This window comes from Leptopilina heterotoma, unplaced genomic scaffold, assembly GCF_015476425.1.
Source record: "Leptopilina heterotoma isolate Lh14 unplaced genomic scaffold, ASM1547642v1 Lhet_114, whole genome shotgun sequence".
Lineage (NCBI taxonomy): Eukaryota > Metazoa > Arthropoda > Insecta > Hymenoptera > Figitidae > Leptopilina > Leptopilina heterotoma.
The window spans coordinates 207,505-228,703 of NW_025110833.1; the positions used below are offsets into that span (position 1 = coordinate 207,505).

General features: G+C 22.6%; 1 protein-coding gene across 1 annotated transcript in view; it reads right to left on the reverse strand.

Annotated features, from left to right (window-relative positions):
• Window positions 1–21,199, reverse strand: part of LOC122508464 (ubiquitin carboxyl-terminal hydrolase 31-like) — a 38,531-nt gene that overhangs the window by 2,589 nt on the left and 14,743 nt on the right. The window contains exons 2-3 of the mRNA XM_043621835.1: window positions 6,057–6,430; window positions 2,205–3,639 (exon numbers count right to left, since the gene is read on the reverse strand). Coding sequence (XP_043477770.1) covers window positions 2,205–3,639; window positions 6,057–6,430 — 1,809 coding nt within the window. The remainder of the gene's footprint in view (window positions 1–2,204; window positions 3,640–6,056; window positions 6,431–21,199) is intronic.

A 21,199-nucleotide genomic window follows, 5' to 3' on the forward strand; every position in this document is an offset into this window, starting at 1 on the left:
GTTCGTATTTTCGAAGTAAAATTAACATATTCTTATTAAATGCACTGGAAATTTATTTTTCATTAAATTAAATATTTAAATAGAATTAAAATTAAAGAAATTTCAAATAAATACAATTTTTAATCCTTATAGAATTCTCTTCACATAACTAGTTTATTTTTTATTTCGAAATTAAGAATAAGAAACTATTATTATTATTATCAAGAAATTATTTATTAATCCAATTTATTTACTTATTTACAGAAAAAATATCAAAATAAAAAATATTTTTATTCCATAGTTCTTGTATATTTCTGAATAAAAAAAAATGCTCAGGGTTGCCACAAATATTTAATTTTATTTTTCCCTGACTTTTCCCTGATTTCCAGACAAAATTTTGACTTTTTCCCTGACCCAATTCATTGCAATAATTCAATTATTTTTATAAATAATAAATCGATTATTTGGTAATTCATTTTTAAATCAATTTTTATTAGAAAATTCTAGAAGAATTCAATTATTCAAATTAAAAAATAAATTACTTTTTTGAATGATTGAATATTTTTTAAAATTGAATTCTCATAAAGAATTTTAAAAACAAATTTTTAAATAATTGAATTTTTTAGACAAATTTTAATAAAATTTTTAAGAATAATTACATTTTTGGAGGAATTCGATTAAAATATCTATTGTATCTAAAATAATTAAAATCCTGCAATAAGTTTTATTATTTATAAAAATAATTAAAATTTTCCCAAGAATTTTATTAAAATTTTTCTAAAATAATTTAATTACGGAAAAGAATTTTATTATTTATAAAGATACTTGAAATTTTGATAAGATTTTTTTTTTTTAATTTTTGAACATAAATGAATTTCTTTGAAGAATTTTATTACTTTTGAAAATAATTTAATTCTTGCAACAAATTTTAATCAAGTTTATAAAAATAATTGAATTTCGGTGAAGAATTTTATTATTTATAAAAATAATTGAATTCTTAAAAAGAACTTTGTTAAATTTTTTTAAATAATTGAATTCTTGCGACGAATTTTATAAAAAATCTTTTTAAATAATTAATATTTTTCGAAAAATTTTATGAAATTTTGTATTTTAAATAATTGAATTCCTGTAAAAATTTTTTACTTATGGAAATAATTGAATCACTTCGAAGAAATGTATTAAAAATTTTGTAAATACTTGAATTGCTGTGAAATTTCGCCAAGAATTTTATTCAAATTTTTTTTAAATAATTTAATTTCGGAAAAGAATTTTATTATTTATAAAGATTCTTGAAATTTTGACAAGGATTGTTTTTTAATTTTTGAACATAATTGAATTTCTGTGAAGAATTTTTATAACATTTGAAAATAATTGAATTTCTGAATTCATATTTATAACTTCCAAAATTCAATTTTTTAAAATATTTTTAACAAAAATTCTTTCATTCTATCATTCAATGGTAAAATAAAATTTTCCAATCATTTTCATTAATGGAAACTTTTAATTTTTAAAAAAATGCAACTTTTATATTATTCATAGAGTGAAAATTTAAATTATCAACATTTTTACAGCAAAATTTGTAACATTGGTTTTTATAATTTTAGAATTCCAAAATGGGAAGCTGGCCAAAATTTATATTGATTACCCGTCCAATTCTTCTTTTAAGAAAATTTTCTTTTAACAAAAATCTTATTGAGTCAAATATAAATTCAGTAGAATATTTTATTGAACTTCTCCACTAATATTTATTCTTCAATCGAATTTTCATTTATTATTATTATCAATTTAATTTTTAAAATGGTTTATAATAATTTTTAATAATTAATAAACACAATAGAAAAAACCAGTTAGAAATTAATAAATTAAGTCGTAAATAAATATTTCTAATAAATAAAATTAATTAAATTTAATTAAATCGAATTCAATTCAGTAAATATTTGAAATGTTTAGAATTCTTTTGAATAAAAAATTCAAATAAAGATAATAGAATGAAAATTCCACTGATAGAAAATTGTTTTAGTTCATTAATTAGTCTTGACTTATTAGGACAAAATTAGTAATTAAAAATGAAAAATTAAATTAGAAATGAAAAATTCTCAAAAAGGAAGAAAAAGAAGTAATTTCTTCTGTATTTTCTCTCAAGAAAAGAAAAAGAAAATGAGATTTAAGTAGTAAAGAAAAAAGAAAAAAATGTCCAAATTATGTAACATGAATTAACAACCAACCCAATCTCTTCTCGATGGATAATTCGTGGGTGCCTCAACATCTGAATAATGATCAACCTCACCACAATCGGTTTCCGTTCCAACATTTTTCTTCTGCGGTTGTAAAGTCGCATAATTCCTGCAGCCCCTATTAAAATTATTCAAGTTCTTTTCCTTAACGATTTTCTCTTGGCACAAAATCTCTTGTGACTTGCTCTGTTTATTGCTATTCGGTGCATTACAACTATTTCTATTATTGTAATAGAACGGCGGCATTCTTGAGACCCAATGATCGAGTCCAGAGCCCGCCGAACTTGTCGATGCAGCCGATGAATTGCCAGTTGAATTATTATTCGGTCCACGTTTCTGATAAAAAAGCATGTACGCCGAATTTGTAACCAATTCAGATTCAGTTAATGGCTCAACTCGCGTGTCATCGAAACAATACCATTGTGTGTCATATGGATTTCTACAGAATGCAGTATAATGTCCACCCTGAAGATCCTGTCCATGATGATTGCAAATTGCGTACAAATCATAAACATTATCGTCAATGTATTTGGAAAAATTTTGCCTCTGTCTTGGTCGTGTCGCTTTTTTCCACGATGCCCAGCCAGTTGTCTCGAGTGTCGTGTAATTCGTTGGATTATCACTGTTCGCCAAATGCGGCGTCATATCGCAACCGTAAAGTGGAAAATCAACCAACATTGTCAATTTTGCCGTGGAACGTTGCTTTGATTGTTGACGAAATCTCTTTAAATGTATCACGAGAATATGCGGCAATGTCCATAGACCGAGTTTTTTCACAACTTCCTGCTTACGATTACACGACGGACAATACCATGCGTCCTCAGCGCCGAGTGTTTCTTCCCTCGTGTAAAAATCAAAGCACTCCTCAAGTGTCACGGAATTTTCGCCAAATTCCGAATTTGTTTTCAATTGTTTAACACTCGCGTGCTCCTCAATTTGATCGCTATCGTCTTGTATGATATTCGATTTTGTTGCCTCGTTCCATTCGAGAATTAATTTCACATGCTGTGGACCGGAATCGTCGGCACAAAGTGCCAATGCTTGTTCAATTTGTTCCGTGTATAATGGATGTTCAACGCATGGATCAATGCAGGGATGTTCGTCCTGTGCTGGCGTTGCAACCGGATCGGCGACACGAATATCAAACAAACCTGGATTTTGACTTGAAGTTAGAACATCGTCAGCGAGTGTTGCATGCATTTCTTTTAATAAAAGTTTTTGCAGATCCTCGTAGGATGTCTCGCGGGATATTTGCATCGTGTAAGGACTTCCAAATCGTTCACGTAAATTTCCCTTCACCAGAACATTAATCCAGACTAGGAGGATGTAGGCCTGCTCGGTTGGTTCCTTCAATTGGGGCAATTCAACACAATAAAGAGGATCGTTCTCCGTTATTACTGACAATGGTTGACAATCCGAGAAGGTCCTAGAAAAAAATATCAAAATTGTAGAAAAATATAATCAGAGAAAAAAATGGTCCATATACAGAGTTGCCACAAAAACTTAACTTTATTTTCCCCTGATTTCCAGACAGAATTTTGACTTTTTCCCTAAACCTAAAGAATATTCTAATTCACTCTAAAAATTATTAGATACTAAAAAAAATGTTCTATTTCATTTATTTACGAATTTCTTTATTTGTAAAATTATTCGAAAACATCAGTAACTTCATTTTTACATAAATAATAAATTGACATAAATAATAAAAATAATAATGATTATTTTTATTATTTATGTAAAAATGAAGTTTTTTATTATTATTGTTCCATAAGAATTAAAATTTTCAAAAATTTCAAATTCAAACCTTTTGAAATTCAACAATAAGAATATTATTATAAAACATAAAAATATCGATCTCTCCGAGTCGAAGACTCGGAGAGATGACTTTTCATGTTTTTATAATAAATTAAAAATAACCCATTGAAATATTATTACCCTAACTTCATCGAAATTATTTTCATCATTAAAATACAAGTATTACAATTTTCTAGAATTTTTAACTAAAACTCTTCTTTAAATATTTATTTTTTAATTATCTTTTTTTAAAATAATTTTTAAAAAAGTTCATTAAGAATTTTCCTCGGAATTTTCAAATCTATCTGTTCACAATTCAATTTCACGAAATTTTGATGATGTATGAAAAATTCAGATTTTCAAAGATTTTAATTTGAAACCTTTTCAAAATTCAATTATTTCTAAAAATTCATACTATAATGCTTTTAATATTCAATTATTATCTAAAAATTTAACCGAAATTCATTTTGAAATATAATTCATTCTCATTTTTATTAGAAAATTCTACGAGAATTCAATTATTTAAATACAAAAATAAATAATTTATTTAATAGTTGAATGTTTCTTAAAATTGAATTTTCTTTGAAGAATTTGATTAATAACTTTTGAAAATAATTAATTTCTTTTAAGGAATTTAATTAAAATTTTACTGAAATTTACTGAATTAAAGAATTTTATCACAATTTTTGAAAATAATTGAAAACTTGAAAAGAATTTTATTAAAATTTTTAAAATTAATTGAATTCATAAGAAGAATTTAAATAATAATTTATGAAAATAATTGAATTCATGCAAAGAATTTTACTAAATTTTGTATTTTATTACTTTTCAAAAGAATTGAATTCTTGTGATAAATTTTGATATTTATCATAATAATTGAATTTTGGAAAAGAATTTTATTAAAACGTCATAAAAATTTTTGAAAATAATTGATTTTCTGCGACGAATTAAAAGTTATTTATAAAAATAATTTAATTATTGAAACTAATTTTATTATTCTATTGAATAATTAAATGTTTCTTAAAATTGAATTCTTTCGATGAATTTTAACAAAATAATATTTAAGAATAATTGCATTTTTCGAGGAATTTAGTTAAAATTGTATTAAAAATATTTGAAATTGAGCGATGAAAATAGAATTCCTGAAAGAAATATTATTTATGAGAATAAATAATATGTTTTCGTAGAATTGTATTAACAATTTTTTTTCAATGATTAAATTTTGTAATAAATTTTATGAAAACAGTAAATATTGAAAATCATTGAATTGTAAATAACTTTTGAAAATAATTAAAATTTTGCAAAGAATTTTATTAAATTTTCTTTAAACAATTAAAATATTGACCAGAATTTTATTAAAATTTTTGGAAAATAATTGACTTTTTCAAAAGAATTTAGCTATAAATTTTTAATTAAATAACTTAAATTTTATTTTATTATAATTTTTCAAATTAATTTGTTTTTTTAAGAGTTTTATTAAAATTTTTGAAAATAATAGTTAATTATTTAATTAATTAATAATTAATTATATTGAAAATCATTAAATTGCGAATAACTTTTGAAAATAATTAAAATTTTGCAAAGAATTTTATTAAAATTTTTGAAAATAATTGGATTTTTTGTGAAAACATTTGCTATTTATAAGGATAATTGAATTTTTGTCGAGATATTCGTTAAAATTTTTGAAAATAATTAAATTTTATTACTTTTAAAAATAATTGAATTCTTGTGATGAATATTGTTACATATTTATGAAAATCATTGAATTTTGCAAAGAATTTTATTAAAATTACTAAAACTAATTGAATTTTAGTGAAGATTTTTGTAGTTTATGAAGATAATTGCGTTCAAACTTTTGAAATAATTAAACAATACTAAAAAATTCATTCTTATCAGAAATAGAAAAAAATTTGAAGGTTTTGTATTAGAATTTTTGGTAACTTCTAAAAATTAAATTTTTTCCAGTACTTTTAATAAAAATCTCTGACTTTTTCCTGACTTGTGGCAATTCTGATATAATTTAGCCATAATAATAAATTCTGAATGCACCTGTGAAAGCCTTCGTCGTAGACCTCAGTGAGAAGCATATGATTTTCGTCGATTCCAGTATCGCTGGCGAGCATTTCTCTAAGTTCCTTGACATTTGCTGCTTGATTGACGCTAACGCCAATTCTCACTTGCCGTGGTTGTTGTGAAGTGTACAAAACATTGACAAAAAGATTAATTTGCCGATGATTCTGCGGCACTGGTACCGACACACAGAGGAATGGATCGAACGTGTTCGATTGCTTTTTACACTTTGGACATGTTAAACTCGAGCAAAATTGTGCTTGAAAAAGTTTATGAACAAAAGAACTGTTGCATCGTACATGATTGTTTAATGTTTCCTGGGCGACGACGTTGTCCGGCTTTCCATACGAACTCTGAAAGAAAAACGAAAAAATTACAATCACAGAAATACAAAAATACAAATAAAAAATACGTTTTTCATCGATTCATTAATTTCAAAGTTCAAATACTCCCAATTTTTTCCACTCTCTAGAAACAAAAAAAAATGCAAGAAACTGAATAAATTTCTGTTTTTATATATAGATAAATAATCTCTTTCTCTAATTTGTCAACAAACTTCCGCCCTAGACGGAAAGAAATCGTTCCCCCCCAAAAAACCGAAATTGCCAGACATTTATTTCGGGATTTCTATTTCAGGTCAAAAGGAAATACGAAAGGGACACGGAGAATTCAGACGGGTTGATTGTATAAAAGAAAGAAAGAGAAGCAAAAAAAAAGGAAATTCGGAAATTCGTTTAATATATCCTAGACCTAGATTTCTTTTATTGCATATATTTTCTTGATTTCTCGAATATGGAGAGTGTTGGGAATTTTATATCTCTTCGTATTTTTATGATCATTTCATGGTCATAAAGTGGGCTGATCTGTGTCATTGTTATATAAAAACCGCAGTCAAATAGCCTTCCGTATTCAAAGTTTTAAGGGAAACAATGACCTCTTTCTTTCTTTCACTTTACCTTGAACAAAATTTTCTCTGGGTCGTTGAATTTGAATCTTTTTTTTTATCTCAACACTGGATTTTTTTTTGTGTAATACGCCAGGGAAAATTACAGGTGAAGTTTGACAAAATTCTTTTATTTTCAGCTTCCATTTTCTTTCACCACAAATTCTTTTCATCCTTAGAGAAAAGAAAGAAATAAAATATAGAAAGAAAAATTAAAGAAAAAGAATTAAAGAAAGAAAAATATACGAAAAAGAATTAAAGATTCGTGGTCCCAATGATTTGTCAGAATTGGCATAACATTTTAATCTCCTGCACCTGGCTGCATCTTAATATTCAAATACTCTCCGAGGACATTGAAGAATCTTTCATTTACATACCTTGGAATTTTTAAGTAGCGTTCAAAATAAAAATTCTCATTAATTATTAATAAATTTATAAATCCTCTTTTCATTACGAATCACGAATCTAAAATTTTTCATTTATCAAAACAAAAACAATTCTTTTCAGAGTAAGTAAATAAAATAAAATTTCAGCATTTCGTAAAATTATTTTTCATATTTTAAATGGCATTTTATTAAAAATCACTTGGTAATTTTAAGGATGATTTTTTTCATTGAAACTATTAATTCACAATACTTAACATTCTATAAAAAGTTAATAAAAATAATAATAATAATAATAAAATAATTATAATAAATAATTAGAAAACTGATGGTTTTTCTAAAAATGGAAAAAAGCAAATGTCATTGGAAAATTGACAATTAAAAAAAGGAAATTAGTGAAAACAATGCGTCATTAGAATAAAGCGAACTTGTTAAAATATAATACTTAATGAGCTCGAAACCAATCATCATAAAATTATCTGTTATCAATTCTAGTGAAATAATGATTGTTTTTTATTATCCTTAATGTCATTTCATAAATGAGAGAATTTTGTTTTCTGTAAAATGAGATTATTTGTTTTCGTGTACACAGAAAATTAAACACACACAATTTTTTAAATTAATTATTAATTGATAATTAAATCAAAGCAATAAATAATAATCATAATAAAAATAATGACAATAATAATAAAAAAAATTTAGTAATTATTACAATAGTAACAAAATAATTAAAAAAATTTAATAAAATTAAATTTGCAAAAAGACATTAAAAAAATATCAGTTCCTGATTTTTTTCCAATGTGTCTATTATTGTTACCGTTTACGCTCAGGAAAGAAGTGAATAATCAATAACAATTAATTAAAGTATCATTATGTGATAAAATAATAGAATTAAGGTCAATTTTCATTTCTGCTTTCTTGAAGTAAAATCAATTTGAGGATAAAAATTATTCCTCTAAATAAATAATTACTCACGAAATTATAGTAATTTAAAAAAAATCCCACTTTATTCTAATAATAGATGAAAAAAAATTAAGAATTTTCTTAAAATGACAATGAAAATTTAGCAGCGCTTTTGCTCACTTAAAATTCCCTGACTTTTCCAGGTTTTCCAGGTTTAAAAACGTAACTTTTCCAGGTTTTTAAAACTACATTTGATGACAACAAAAATTTAATTTTGTTTTTCCCTGACTTTCCCTTGAATTCCAGACAAAATTCTTACTTTTCCTTCACTCTAAAGAATATTTTCATTCAGTTTAAAAATTATTACTCAGAAAAATATTCTAATACTTCTCCTTTTTCGACTCGGAGCAATCGATATCTTCATGTTTTATAATAATTAATTAATTATCAAAGATGACCGACTGATAAAATAATTATTTTATATTATAAGAATATTGTTACCGTAACTTCATAAAATTTATTTTTATCATTTCAATTCAATTATTTTTAACTAAAACTCTTGCTTTAAATTAATTATTTTTAATAATTTTTGAAAAATTTCTTTGAAAACTTTCAAATTCTTTTGTTTACAATTCAATTTTACGAAATTTCACAGATTATTCGGAAATTTTTCAATCAAATATATATTAGAAAATAAAAACTTCAAATAATTTCAAAAGTTCCATTAAACTTCTTAAAAAAAATTCAATCTACACAATTTTCAGTTAAAAGTATGAAAAATTCAAACTTTCAAAGATTATAATTTGAAAGCTTTTCGAAATTCAATATTACTTCTAAAATTAAATAAATGAAATTATAAATTAACTGTTAAATTAGTAGAAACGACTATTAATTAGTAAAATCTGCATATTCTAAAGCAAAAAGTCAGTCACTAATTCACTAATTCAAATTAGAAACCATTTTTACCAATTCAAATTTAGAGAGTTTAATATTCAATTATTATTTAAAATTTTAACTAAAATGCATATTGAAATCAATTTTTATTAAAAAAATTTACAAAAATTCAATTATTTAAATACAAAAATAAATAATTTACTGAATAATCGAATGTTTCTCAAAATTAAATTCTGATAAAGAATTTTATCAACAAATTTTTGAGTAATTAAAATTCTTTTGACAAATTTTAATAAATAATTGAATCTCTGTAAAAAATTTGATTGAATTGAGAAAAGTTTTTGAAAATAATTGAAATTTTGCCAAGAATTTTATTAAAATTTTTGAAAATAATTGAATTCTAAAAAAGAATTTTATTATTTATAAAGATAATTGAAATTTTTACGAGAATTTTTTTAAACTTTTGACTATAATTGAATGTCTTCGATGAATTTTATTACTTTTGAAAATAATTAAATTCTTGATACGAATTTTAATAATATATTTCTTTTTAAAATGATTGAATTAAATTAAACATTGAATTTATATTGACAATAATAATTAAATGCTAATAAATAAATTATATAGAAAGGCTTTTTAAAATAATTCAATTTCTTTGATGAATTTTAATAAAATTATTAAGGATAATTACATTTTTAAAGAAATTTCATTAAAATTGTATTCAAAATAATTGAAATTCTGCGATGAGTTTTATTATTTATGAAAATAATTGAATTCCTGGTAAAAGAAAATGTTATTCTTTATGAAAATAATTGAATTATTGTGAAGAAATTTATAAAAAATTTGTAAATAATAGAATTCCTGTGAAATTTTTATTATTTAATTTATTCATTCAAAATTGAAATTTTCTAAAATTTCGAATTAAAACCTATTAAAGTTCATCTACTTATGAAAATTGTAAACGCAACTCTTTTAAAATTCAATTAATTTTGAAATGTTTATGTAAAATTAGATTTCAAGAATAAACTTTAGAAAATAACAATTTTCCAGGATTTCGATCAAAATTCCCTGACTTTTCCAGGTTTTTTCAAAATTTATAAAATTCCCTGACATTTCCATGTTGCGTGGCAACCCTGTAATGTAAATAATAATTAAATTAGTTATTATTATTTTTAAAAAAATAATTAAAAAGAAAGAAGAAATCTGTTAACAACGTAAATTTCACGAAGTTGAAGTCCACAACGTTTGTCAACGAAATAAATTTATTTAATGCATTCAAGTATTATTTTTAATTTAATATTTAATTGCAAAATAATTATTATCGAAATATAAACATCAATCTTTTATTTCGAAATATTTTTGTGACAATATTGGAGCGTCATTTTTAATTAATTTACTAAGTTTAAAATTTTTTTTCGTTGATCAACGTTGTGGACTTCAACATGGTTAAATTTCGGTAATGCCTGAAATTTAATTTTCAATTTTCTCATTTTGCAATTAGCAAAAAAATTAATTGAATGCGGTTGTAATTAGTAAACTAAAGGAATTCAGATAAATGATGAGACAACTTCACTGCTATAAGTAATTGAATTTCTTGTCAGCTTGATACTTAAGAAACAAGATTAAAAAAAAAAGAAAAAAAACATGTTTTGCAATTAGCCGCAAGAAAAATGGTAGAAGAAGGATCTCTTGAATGTTCAATTCGTTAGCATCCGTTCATTTTGCACACAATTGTGAAACTATATAAGACGAACGTGAGCACGTGGCTCTATATACAATATAACGAGGCAAGAGAGAGAGAAGAAAAAAAAAACGTCATACCTAAATAGACTATAATTAGAACCGGCAGGTTATAACAATCGTTATATGTACTTTAGGCGATAACGAGATCCCATTTCTGCTACTAATACTACTTCTACAAACTGTAAACTCTTATTACTTGGATAAATTTTAAAAAAAAAGTTGTTTTTAAATCGCATTTCAAAAAATTGCTCTCTTCATTTTTATCTCTCGTCTGCAATTTTTAACACTTTCAAAACTTTGCACGATGCATATCTAGATCTTAATATTAAGAAATTGTTTTAACAAATGTGATTCACGTTCTGATATTATCTCTCTCAAAAAAAAGTTGATAGCGAGAAGAAAATATTTACCCAGAGAATGCAATTTAAGATTTTTAAATAGTATTCCTTCTGAATGTCAAATTCGAAAATTCCTTTTATGTCCCAACATATTTAAAAATTTCTGAATATATCCAGAAATTTTTAAATATGCTGTTTCAAAAATTTTAATAAACCTAAAACTGTAACCAATTTTCTTGTTTCTATAATGTTCGTCAATAAATTCAAAATCTCATTGAAAAGGAAAAACTATCTAAACAAAAATCACTAATCTTCATGAAAACAAAATTCATAAACACTTCTGTTTTGTTTCGGATAAGAATAAATTGAAATCAAGAACAAACTTTGGCGAAATGCATTGAGAAATTAAGAGATTAATCATCAAACCACTTGACCTAAATTTTCGATATGAGAAACATTATTGTTTTCCTTAAATATTAGACAAAGGAGAACAAAAGTTTCTATTATTTATTTTCCGTAAAGGTTTGATAAACTTAATCTAAATTCGATTTATTTATATTTGAAAATAAGAATCAAAATTTAGTTCTGATTGTCAGAATCTATCTGAATCAGAAGTAAACTTTGTCTAATTTTTCTTTAAATATTTCCAAATTAGAATTAGAATCAAATATCTAATTTTTTGTACTTTGATTTAGAATAAGAAGGTAAAATATTTAAATCGACTCTTTTTGGTGAAGTACAAAGAGAAATTAGAAGATTAACAATCAAACCACTTGACCTACATTTACGAGATGAAAAACAATATTGTTTTCTTTAAATATTAGACTATAAAGACAACAATTTTTCTTCATTTATTTTCCGTAAAGCAGGCTTCGGACTCGATAATTAATTTTAAAAAGTAGTAAAAAGTAGCTTAAAGACAGAAAAAAGTAGTAAAAAAGTACCCATCAAAAAATTAAACTTGACGAATAAATTTCTTTATAATTTCTTAATCATAATCAAAAATAGAATAATTTTTTTAAATAAATATTTAAATACCTATATTTATTTTGTCTAAAGAAATTAAAATCTTTCAAATGATTTAAATGTAACGAATTTTTGAAATTAAACTATTTCTAAAAATTACAAAAGTAATTCTTTCAAAATTGCATCATTTTTTTGTTGAAATTCATAAATAAAATTATTCAAAACTTTAATAATTTTATTTTATTCAATTATAAATCAATTCTTATTAGAAAGTTCTACGAGAATTCAATTATTTAAATACAAAAATAAATTTATTGAATAATGAAATATTTCTTAAGTTTAAATTCTTATAAAGAACTTTATAAACATTTTTTAAAATAATTCATTCAATAAATGTAATTAAAAATGAACTGAAACTAATTATTACACTCTAAGAAACAAATTATATCTCAAATGTTTTTAAAAAATTGAATTTTTTCGAAGAATTTTATTAAAATTTTTAAGAATAATTGCTTCTTTAGCGGAATGAATTTAAAATTATATTAAAAATAATTAAAATTCTTCGATGAGTTTTATTATTTATGAAAATAATTGAATTTTTGTTACCAAACTTTAATAAAGTTTTTAAAATAGGTAATTATTTTCTTGAGAAGAATTTTAAAAAAATCTTTTTTAAGAAATGATTTTTTTCTATGAAAATTGTGTTTTAAATAATTGAATTTCTTTTAAAATTGTATATTATTTATGAAAATAATTGTATTCTTTCAAAAAATGTTATTAAAACTATATTAAAAATAATTCAATTATTATAAAAAAATTCATTAAATTTTTTTAAAACAATTGAATTCTTTCAAAGAATTTTATTAAAATTTTTAAGAATAGTTGCATTTTTCGAGGAATTTATTTAAAATTCTATTAAAAATAATTGAAATTCTGCGATAAGTTTTAAAATCTATAAAAATAATTGAATTTTTACAACGATTATTATTAAAATTAAAAAAAAAAATAATTAAATTCTTGCGATGAATTTTATTATTTATGAAAATGAAAATAATTGAATTTTTGCAAAGAATTTTATTGAAATTTTTTAAAAAATAATTGAATTCTTGGGAAGTTTATTAATTTTTTTTTAATAATTGAATTCTTGCAAAGAATTTTATAAAAATTTTTGAAAATAGTTGAATTCCTGTGAATAATTTTATTATCCGAGAAGATAATTGAATTTTTCCGTAGAATTTCATAAAAATTTTTGAAAATAATGAAATTCTTTCAAGAAATATAATTAAAAATGAAATTGAAATTAATGATTGAATTCTAATAAACAAAATTATATCAAAATCTTTTTAAATAATTGCTTTTTTCGCGGAATTCATTTAAAATTATTGTATTAAAAATAATTGAATTCCTGCGATGAATTTTAATATTTATAAAAATAATTTAATTCTTGCAACGATTATTAAAATTTTTTAAAATAATTGAATTCCTCCGATGAATTTTATTATTTATGAAAATATTTGAATTTTTTCAAAGAATTTTATAAGAATCTATTTAAATAATTTTTTTTCGAAAAATATTAGGGAAATTCTGTTTTAAATAATTGAATTCCTGTGAACATTTTTTTATTTATGATAATAATTGAATGTTTGCGAAAAATTTTATAAATATTTTTTTTTTAATTATTCAATTCTTTTGGGAAATTTTTTATTAAAATAGTAGATATTAAAAATCATTGAATTAAGAAAAATTTGTGAAAATAATAAAATTGAATCGTTTTAAAGAATATTTTATTAAAATTTTTCGAATTTTTTCCAATAACTTTATTAAAATTTATTCAAATTTAATTTTTTTATTTCAACTGTTAACAAAATTTAAAGTAGTGTAAATTCTCAAACATGGAAAAAAGTAGCTTTCAGTGTAACAAATAAAAAAAAAATACACGGAGAGAAAATTATACCTATTAAACTTTGTAAAAGTATTTCACAATTTGGGGAAAAAATGCGACAAAACGAAATTTTCCTAAAAAAATTACTAAACTTTAAAAAATCTTATGTGAAATTTAGATATCAAATATAAGAATTTTAGTTAAATTTTATAATATAACTTTACTAAATTTCATATTATTTCTTTTACTGTTTAGTATTTTCTATGTCCGGTTTGTTGCACTTTTTCCCCAAATTGTAAAATACTTTTACAAAATTTAATATATATTTTCTCTCCGTGTATCCAAATATAGTAGCAAATCGTAAAAAAAGTAGTAAAAAATACCATTTAATTGACTCCAATAAATATTATTTAATTCAATTAAATATTTAATTGATAATTGTCAAGTAATCGCGGTTATTTGAATCAAATAATTTTTTTTTTCCAGTGTATAATTACAATATTATAATTGCACTAATTTTTAATTTGAAATAAAAAAATTTCGTTCGTTTAAAATGTTGAGAAATAAAATTTAGGGACAAGTTCCAAAAATGGACTTCCGTAACAGTTATAATTATAATATTATAATATTATAATTGCACTAATTTTTAATTTGAAATAAAAAAATTTCGTTCGTTTCGAACGTTGAGAAGTTTAGGAACAAGTTCCAAAAATGGACTTCCGTAACAGTTTCCTGAAATAACAAAATGACGAAACCGAATTTTCAAAACAACCAGGTTTTGTTTGAGTATTCTATGTATAAAAAGTAAATTATACACCGACTAGTTATAATTATAATAGACATTAAATTTTATCTAAAAACAGTTTACACCCAACGTGTCGCGTCTGCATTCAATTTTACTTGCCGGAAGTGATTTCCGTCATTTTGTTTGTCACGACTTTGTAACACGATCGTGTTTTACAATAAATTGGCCAATGTCAAGTTAGTGCGCTTGCACTTCCAGGTGAGGCAAAAGCACCAAAGGGGGAAAATCAAATCAAGAGTTGCTTTGGGTCGGTAACCTCTTTATACCGCATCTAAAATCTAATAATTCTTGTATATATATCGCACACTCAAGTTTAAGATTAGTTCTTCAATTTTATTTATAAACACACCTCTATAAAGAACATTTGAATATATAGTAAGTGAACTGCTAGAAATAGTTTTCAGCAGAGTCAATGCCACACACGTAAAAAAAGACTAAAAATAGAATCATGAATGTTGAATATATAAATATCGATCTTTAACAACATTAAAATTTTATTCGAAAACAACTACTTTAGAGCTACTAAAAGGAGAAACTATTTAAATTGACATTTAGCTAACATTTCACTTTCTCAATTCACTGTAACTTGTGCTTACTTATGTACGATAATATTTAACAGGGGAAGGAAAAATTCTCTCTGGTATAAATATATTAAATACATAGTTCGAAAATCAAAATAAATAATTTTTGAACGAGGAAACAAAGAGGGTTCATACTTCTTGATTCCATAAATCACCAAAAAAGGGTTCATTTTTATATTTAAAAATAGAACTAACTAACAAACAAGTAATGGAACAAATATTTTAATTTTAATGCTACACTGAAATTTCCTACAATTCAGTTTTCGTGGATAAAATTTATTTTCACCATTTTATCACGTTCTCTGTACTTTGTGTATAATAAACTTTCGCGAAAGTCAAGACATTTTGAAGAAACTGGAAATTTAATTTGCAATACTTTCGACATTGCGAAGAAGGAAAGTGGAAAAGAGCAATAACACATAGTACAAATTTTGCATATAGAGAAAAAAATATAAAGTGTAACTTTTCCTATTTCCGTAAAGTAAATTTTACAAAAAGAAACTTAAATTCCAAGTTAGTAAATTTTAATAAAAAATTATTGAAATTTACTACGAACGCAGATTTCGCACTCAATAATTAATTGTAAAAAAAGTAGGAAAAAGTAGCTTTCAAACTGAAAAAAATAGTAAAAAAAGTAGCTATCGAAAAATTAAACTAAACAAAAAAACTCGTTTTAGACACTTCACAAAACTGACAAAGATTATTACATTCCATATTTTTTATTTTCCTGACTTTTTCCTAATTTTCATCAAAAATATTTACTTCTTTCCTATCCTGCTAATAAATTGAATTTCTGCAACGAATATTTTATTATTCGTTAAAGAATTTAAATATTTATAAAAATAATTTAATTTTTGAGAAGAATTTTATTAAAATTTTTAAATAATTCATTTCTTTCGGCTAATTTTATGCAAATTCTAATTTAAATAATTGAATTCTGTTTGGAAATTTTATGAAAATAGTAGATATTAAAAATCATTGAATTGCAAAAAGTTTTTAAAAATAAATAAATTTTACAAAAATTGAATTAAAATTTTTGACAATAATTGAATTCTTGCGAAAAATTTTATCAGAATTTTTAAAAAAATTTAATTTTCAAGATGAAATTTATAACTTTTAAAAATAATTAAATTCTTGTAATGAATATTGTTATTTATGAAAATAATTGAATTTTGCAAACAATTTTATTAAAATGACTCAAAATAATTGAATTTTGCAAAGAACTTTATTAAAATGACTCAAAATAATTGAATTTTCGAGAATAATAATTGTTATTTATCGACATAATTGAATTTTTTCGAAGAATTATTCATGGAAATAATTGAATTCTTGGGAAGAATTTTATTAAAATCTAAAAGAATAATTTAATTATTTCAAAAAAAAAATTTATAAAAATTGCATTTAAAATAATTTCTTGCTTTCGAACAATTTTATTAAAATATTTGAAAATAATTGAATTCCTGTGAGAAATTCTTATATTTTTGTAAATTTCTTCTAAAGAATTTAAAAATAACATTTTTTTAAATAATCGATTTTTCGAGGAATTGAAATTAAATTTTTAAAAATAATTACATTTTTTGAGCAACTCCTGTAAAATTGTAATAAAAATAATTGAAATCCTACAATGAATTTTATTATTTATGAAAATAATTGAATAGTTTCAAAGAATTTTATTCAAATTTTCAAAAATATTTAATTTCCTGATAAAAATTTTATTATTTATAAAATTAATTGAATTATTGCAAAAAATTTCATTAAAATGTTTAAAAAGAATTGAATTTCTGTGAAAAATTTTGTTATTTTTGAAAATAATGTAATTTTTTATAAGAATTTTAATAAAAATTGTTTTAAATAATTAATTTTTTCAAAATATAATGAATATTATGAAAATTTTACTTGAAATGTAATTGAATTATTGTGGAAAACTGTATTTGTGAATATAATTGAACTTTTGATTAATTAATTTAAAATAGTATTAAAAATAATTAAATTCCTGATAAGAATTTTGTTATTTTTGAAAATAATTGAATTTTTCATAAGAATTTTTATAAACATTGTTTTAAATAATTAATTTTTTCGAAATATAATAAATATTATGAAAATTTTATTTTAAATATAATTGAATTCTTGTGGAAAACTTTTGTTTGAAAATATAATTGAATTTTTCGATTAATTAATTTATAAAATATCATTAAGAATAATTGAAATTTCCTGTGGAAATTTTATTATTTATGAAAATAATTGAATTTTGGATGAATTTTATCAATTTCTTTTTAAATAATTGAAATCTTTTGCGAAATTTTATGAAAATGCCACAACTCGTTTGCGAGAGAATCTTCACGCCATCTGGACGGGAATTCGCCGAGTTGTAATGGCGCGAAATTCAAATTCAATAAAACAAAAAAGTGAAATCAGTGAAAAAAATATTCTTGGCATCAATTAGAATTTCTTTATTTTGTTTTAAAAACATTTTTTTAGGAGGAATTTCTTTCCTATTGATTGAAACTTCAAAAACAAAAATTTACAGAATAGACATTTTAAATTTCTTTTTGTAAATATAAGTAAAAGTTACTCTACATTCCTGCATTTTTCCCCAGTGTGAATTTTACTAAACTTTGTCATTTATTTTCCGGAAATAGTAAAAATTTATACTCTCGCTCTGCAAATAGGAAACAATATTGTGGCATAAATTCAAGACAATTTAGATTCTACTCTAAATAAAAATATAAAATTTTCATTCCGCATCGCGTGGATTGAAAATGCAAAATAGTGATATGAAAATCGTAGAAATAAAATTGACATACTATTTTAGATATATCTTTTATAACTATAGAGACAAATACGAATTACGTCTAGACAACTTTTTATATACTTGTTTGTCCTGTTTGTAATCGGGATTATTGACCTAAACAAAACCGCTATTCTTATTAACCTTTACATCAGTTTGCAACTAAAGATACCAAGAAAAAGAAATAAAAAATACAATAATAAAAAAAAGAAAATACAATTTAAACATAAAGTTTCGAAAAAAGTTAATTCTTTAAAAAAAGAAACTTTCTCCTAAACACTAAAAATTAATTTCCCACTTTTCTAGCACATACAGCTGAAATTTTTATATTAAAAATAAAATACAATTAACATTCGGCAAAGAATATTATATTTTATAAAGAATTTTATCTACATCATCAGAAAATAAACAAGCGAACAAAAAAGAAAAATGAGTCAGAAACTTTTTTTTTATTATAATAATAATCCATAAAATAAAATTTTTTTCACGTAAGGCAATATTTTTTTTTTTTTAGTTATTATGACTCAACAATCCGAATAATAATTTTTTTTTTTTTGAAAATAAAATCATTTGTTTCTTATTTGTATTATTAATTTTCAAGGTTCTCTTCTGATAAATTATGGAATTATGCATTTGTGTTGAGTTTACGATAATGGCATTAAACACAAGTTTCAGCAGGTTACTGTATAATTCATGGTCAAAAGCAGGATATTACGATTAATCGACAAAAAAAAATATGTCTCCCCCCCTTTCCTTCTCCCGGTTCCCTCTTCCACAATCACGACTCTATCTAATTTATCATTCTATACCTTACACGTCAAGTGATTAAATGAACTTTTATATTGAATTGCATAATAGTTTTTTTTCAACACTTTTCCTTTAAAGGAAATTTCTTTTTACTATTTACACTGTACTGTTGAAAAAAAATACAAAAAGAAATCCAAGAAAGAATAAAAAAAGAAGAGAATATAGAAAAACAAAAAAGGAATAAAAAACAAAAAAGAATAAAAACAAGAATGAAAAATAAAAAAAAGAATACAAAGAAATACAAAAAAAAAAAATATTCCTGAAATTAGCGTCGACGCTTAGCGTTGAAAATTATTATTTTTGGTTTTTCAGAGACTTCAAAAAAAGGGAATATGAAAAATACAAAAAGAGTACAAAAAATACAAAAAAATAATACGAAAAATACAAAAAAAAACAGAAAGCAGAAATAAAAAAAATACACAGAGGGGAAAAAATGAGAGTGTAATAATGCGAGAAAAACAGAAGGTGCACAAAAAAAAAAGAATATTTTTCAGTCTCAATATTAACACACTCTGTGGCTTGGTGAACAAATAAAACTCGTGCGATGATATGACGTCATTATCAAATTGAACACGTCATGTTTGATTCTCTTTGGAAATGTATACAGCTAGTTCAAGGTCTTGGAAATGAGGTGAAAACTCATATAATTTGATCTGACTAAAGGAAGCCCTTAAAATTATTATAATTTGAACACACAGACACACAAGAATTAGTGGAAGAAGGAAGCTAGAAAAAGAAAAAGAGTTGCATAAAAAAATTTTGTTAAAATATACAAAAGCAAATAAATATTTTTTTTTGTAACAAATTATACTTAAATAAACTATATTTCTGACAAAAATTTTAATTAAGGCATTATATATATATGGTGATAATTAATTATGCGATGACTGGTCAAGAGAAATATATACGTCTAATGTGGAACAATTTATAATTAAGTGACCTATTTTTTGTTTTTGTTTTATTTTGAAAGTCATTTAATTTTTTAATCTGTCATGTATAATCATGCGGGACACTTATCAAATTAAGGGCATGTCTACGTTGCACGATTGGCCATTGGATTAATTAATTTTCAGTTTGTGACGTTTAGGAAATTTTTCAAAATTTATTTCTTGGTGATGACGAGAATTTAGATGGAAAAAAAAATTCTCCCCTTCTTTATTTTGTATTTTTTTCTTTTGCTTTTACTTTTTACTTTTGTAACTATTATTCAATTATTTTCATAAATAATAACATTCCTCGGAAGAATTCAGTTATTTTTATAAATAATAAAATTTTTTGCAAAAATTCAATTATTTTCAACAAAATTTTGATAAATCCTTCAAAACAATTCAATTATTTTTTAAAATAGTAAAATCTTTTTAAAAATTCAATTATAATAATTAATAAAATTTCACGAAAGAATATTCAATTTTCTTCTTAATTCGTTATAAAATTTTCCAAAATAATTCAATTATTTTCTAAAATCATAAAAAAAATAAAATTCTTCCTTTAAATATTCAATTATTATTTTCAATGCAATATTAACTAAATTCCTACAAAGAATTTAAATTTTCATCGAAACAATATGATCCACAAGTTTTGAACGTTCAAATGAACGAAACACTTTTTATTAGAAATGTTTTTATAATTTATTGTTTGCAACAAAAATTAAAAACTTAAATTTCACACTTAGAAACTTTATATTTCATTTATTTTATACCGACAAACTTTAGGATCATGAAACAATTATATTATTTTTCAAAAATTTTAATAAAAATCTTTGCAAGATTCCAATTATTTTCGTAAATAATAACATTTTTCAAAAGATTTCAATTATGTTCAAAAATTTTAATAAATTTTTATAAAATTCTTCCTAAAAATTCAATTATCTTCATTTAAAATAGAATTCTTTTGAAGATTTTAATAATTTTCTTAAATAATAAAATACTTCGGAGGATTTCAATTATTTTCAAAAATTTGAAACAAATTCTTGTCAAGAATTCAATTCTTTTCATAAATAATTCAATTCTTTTCAAAATTTCAATTATTTTCAAAAATTTGAAATAAATTCTTGTCAACAAATCCTTTCGAAGTAAAATTCATCGCAAAA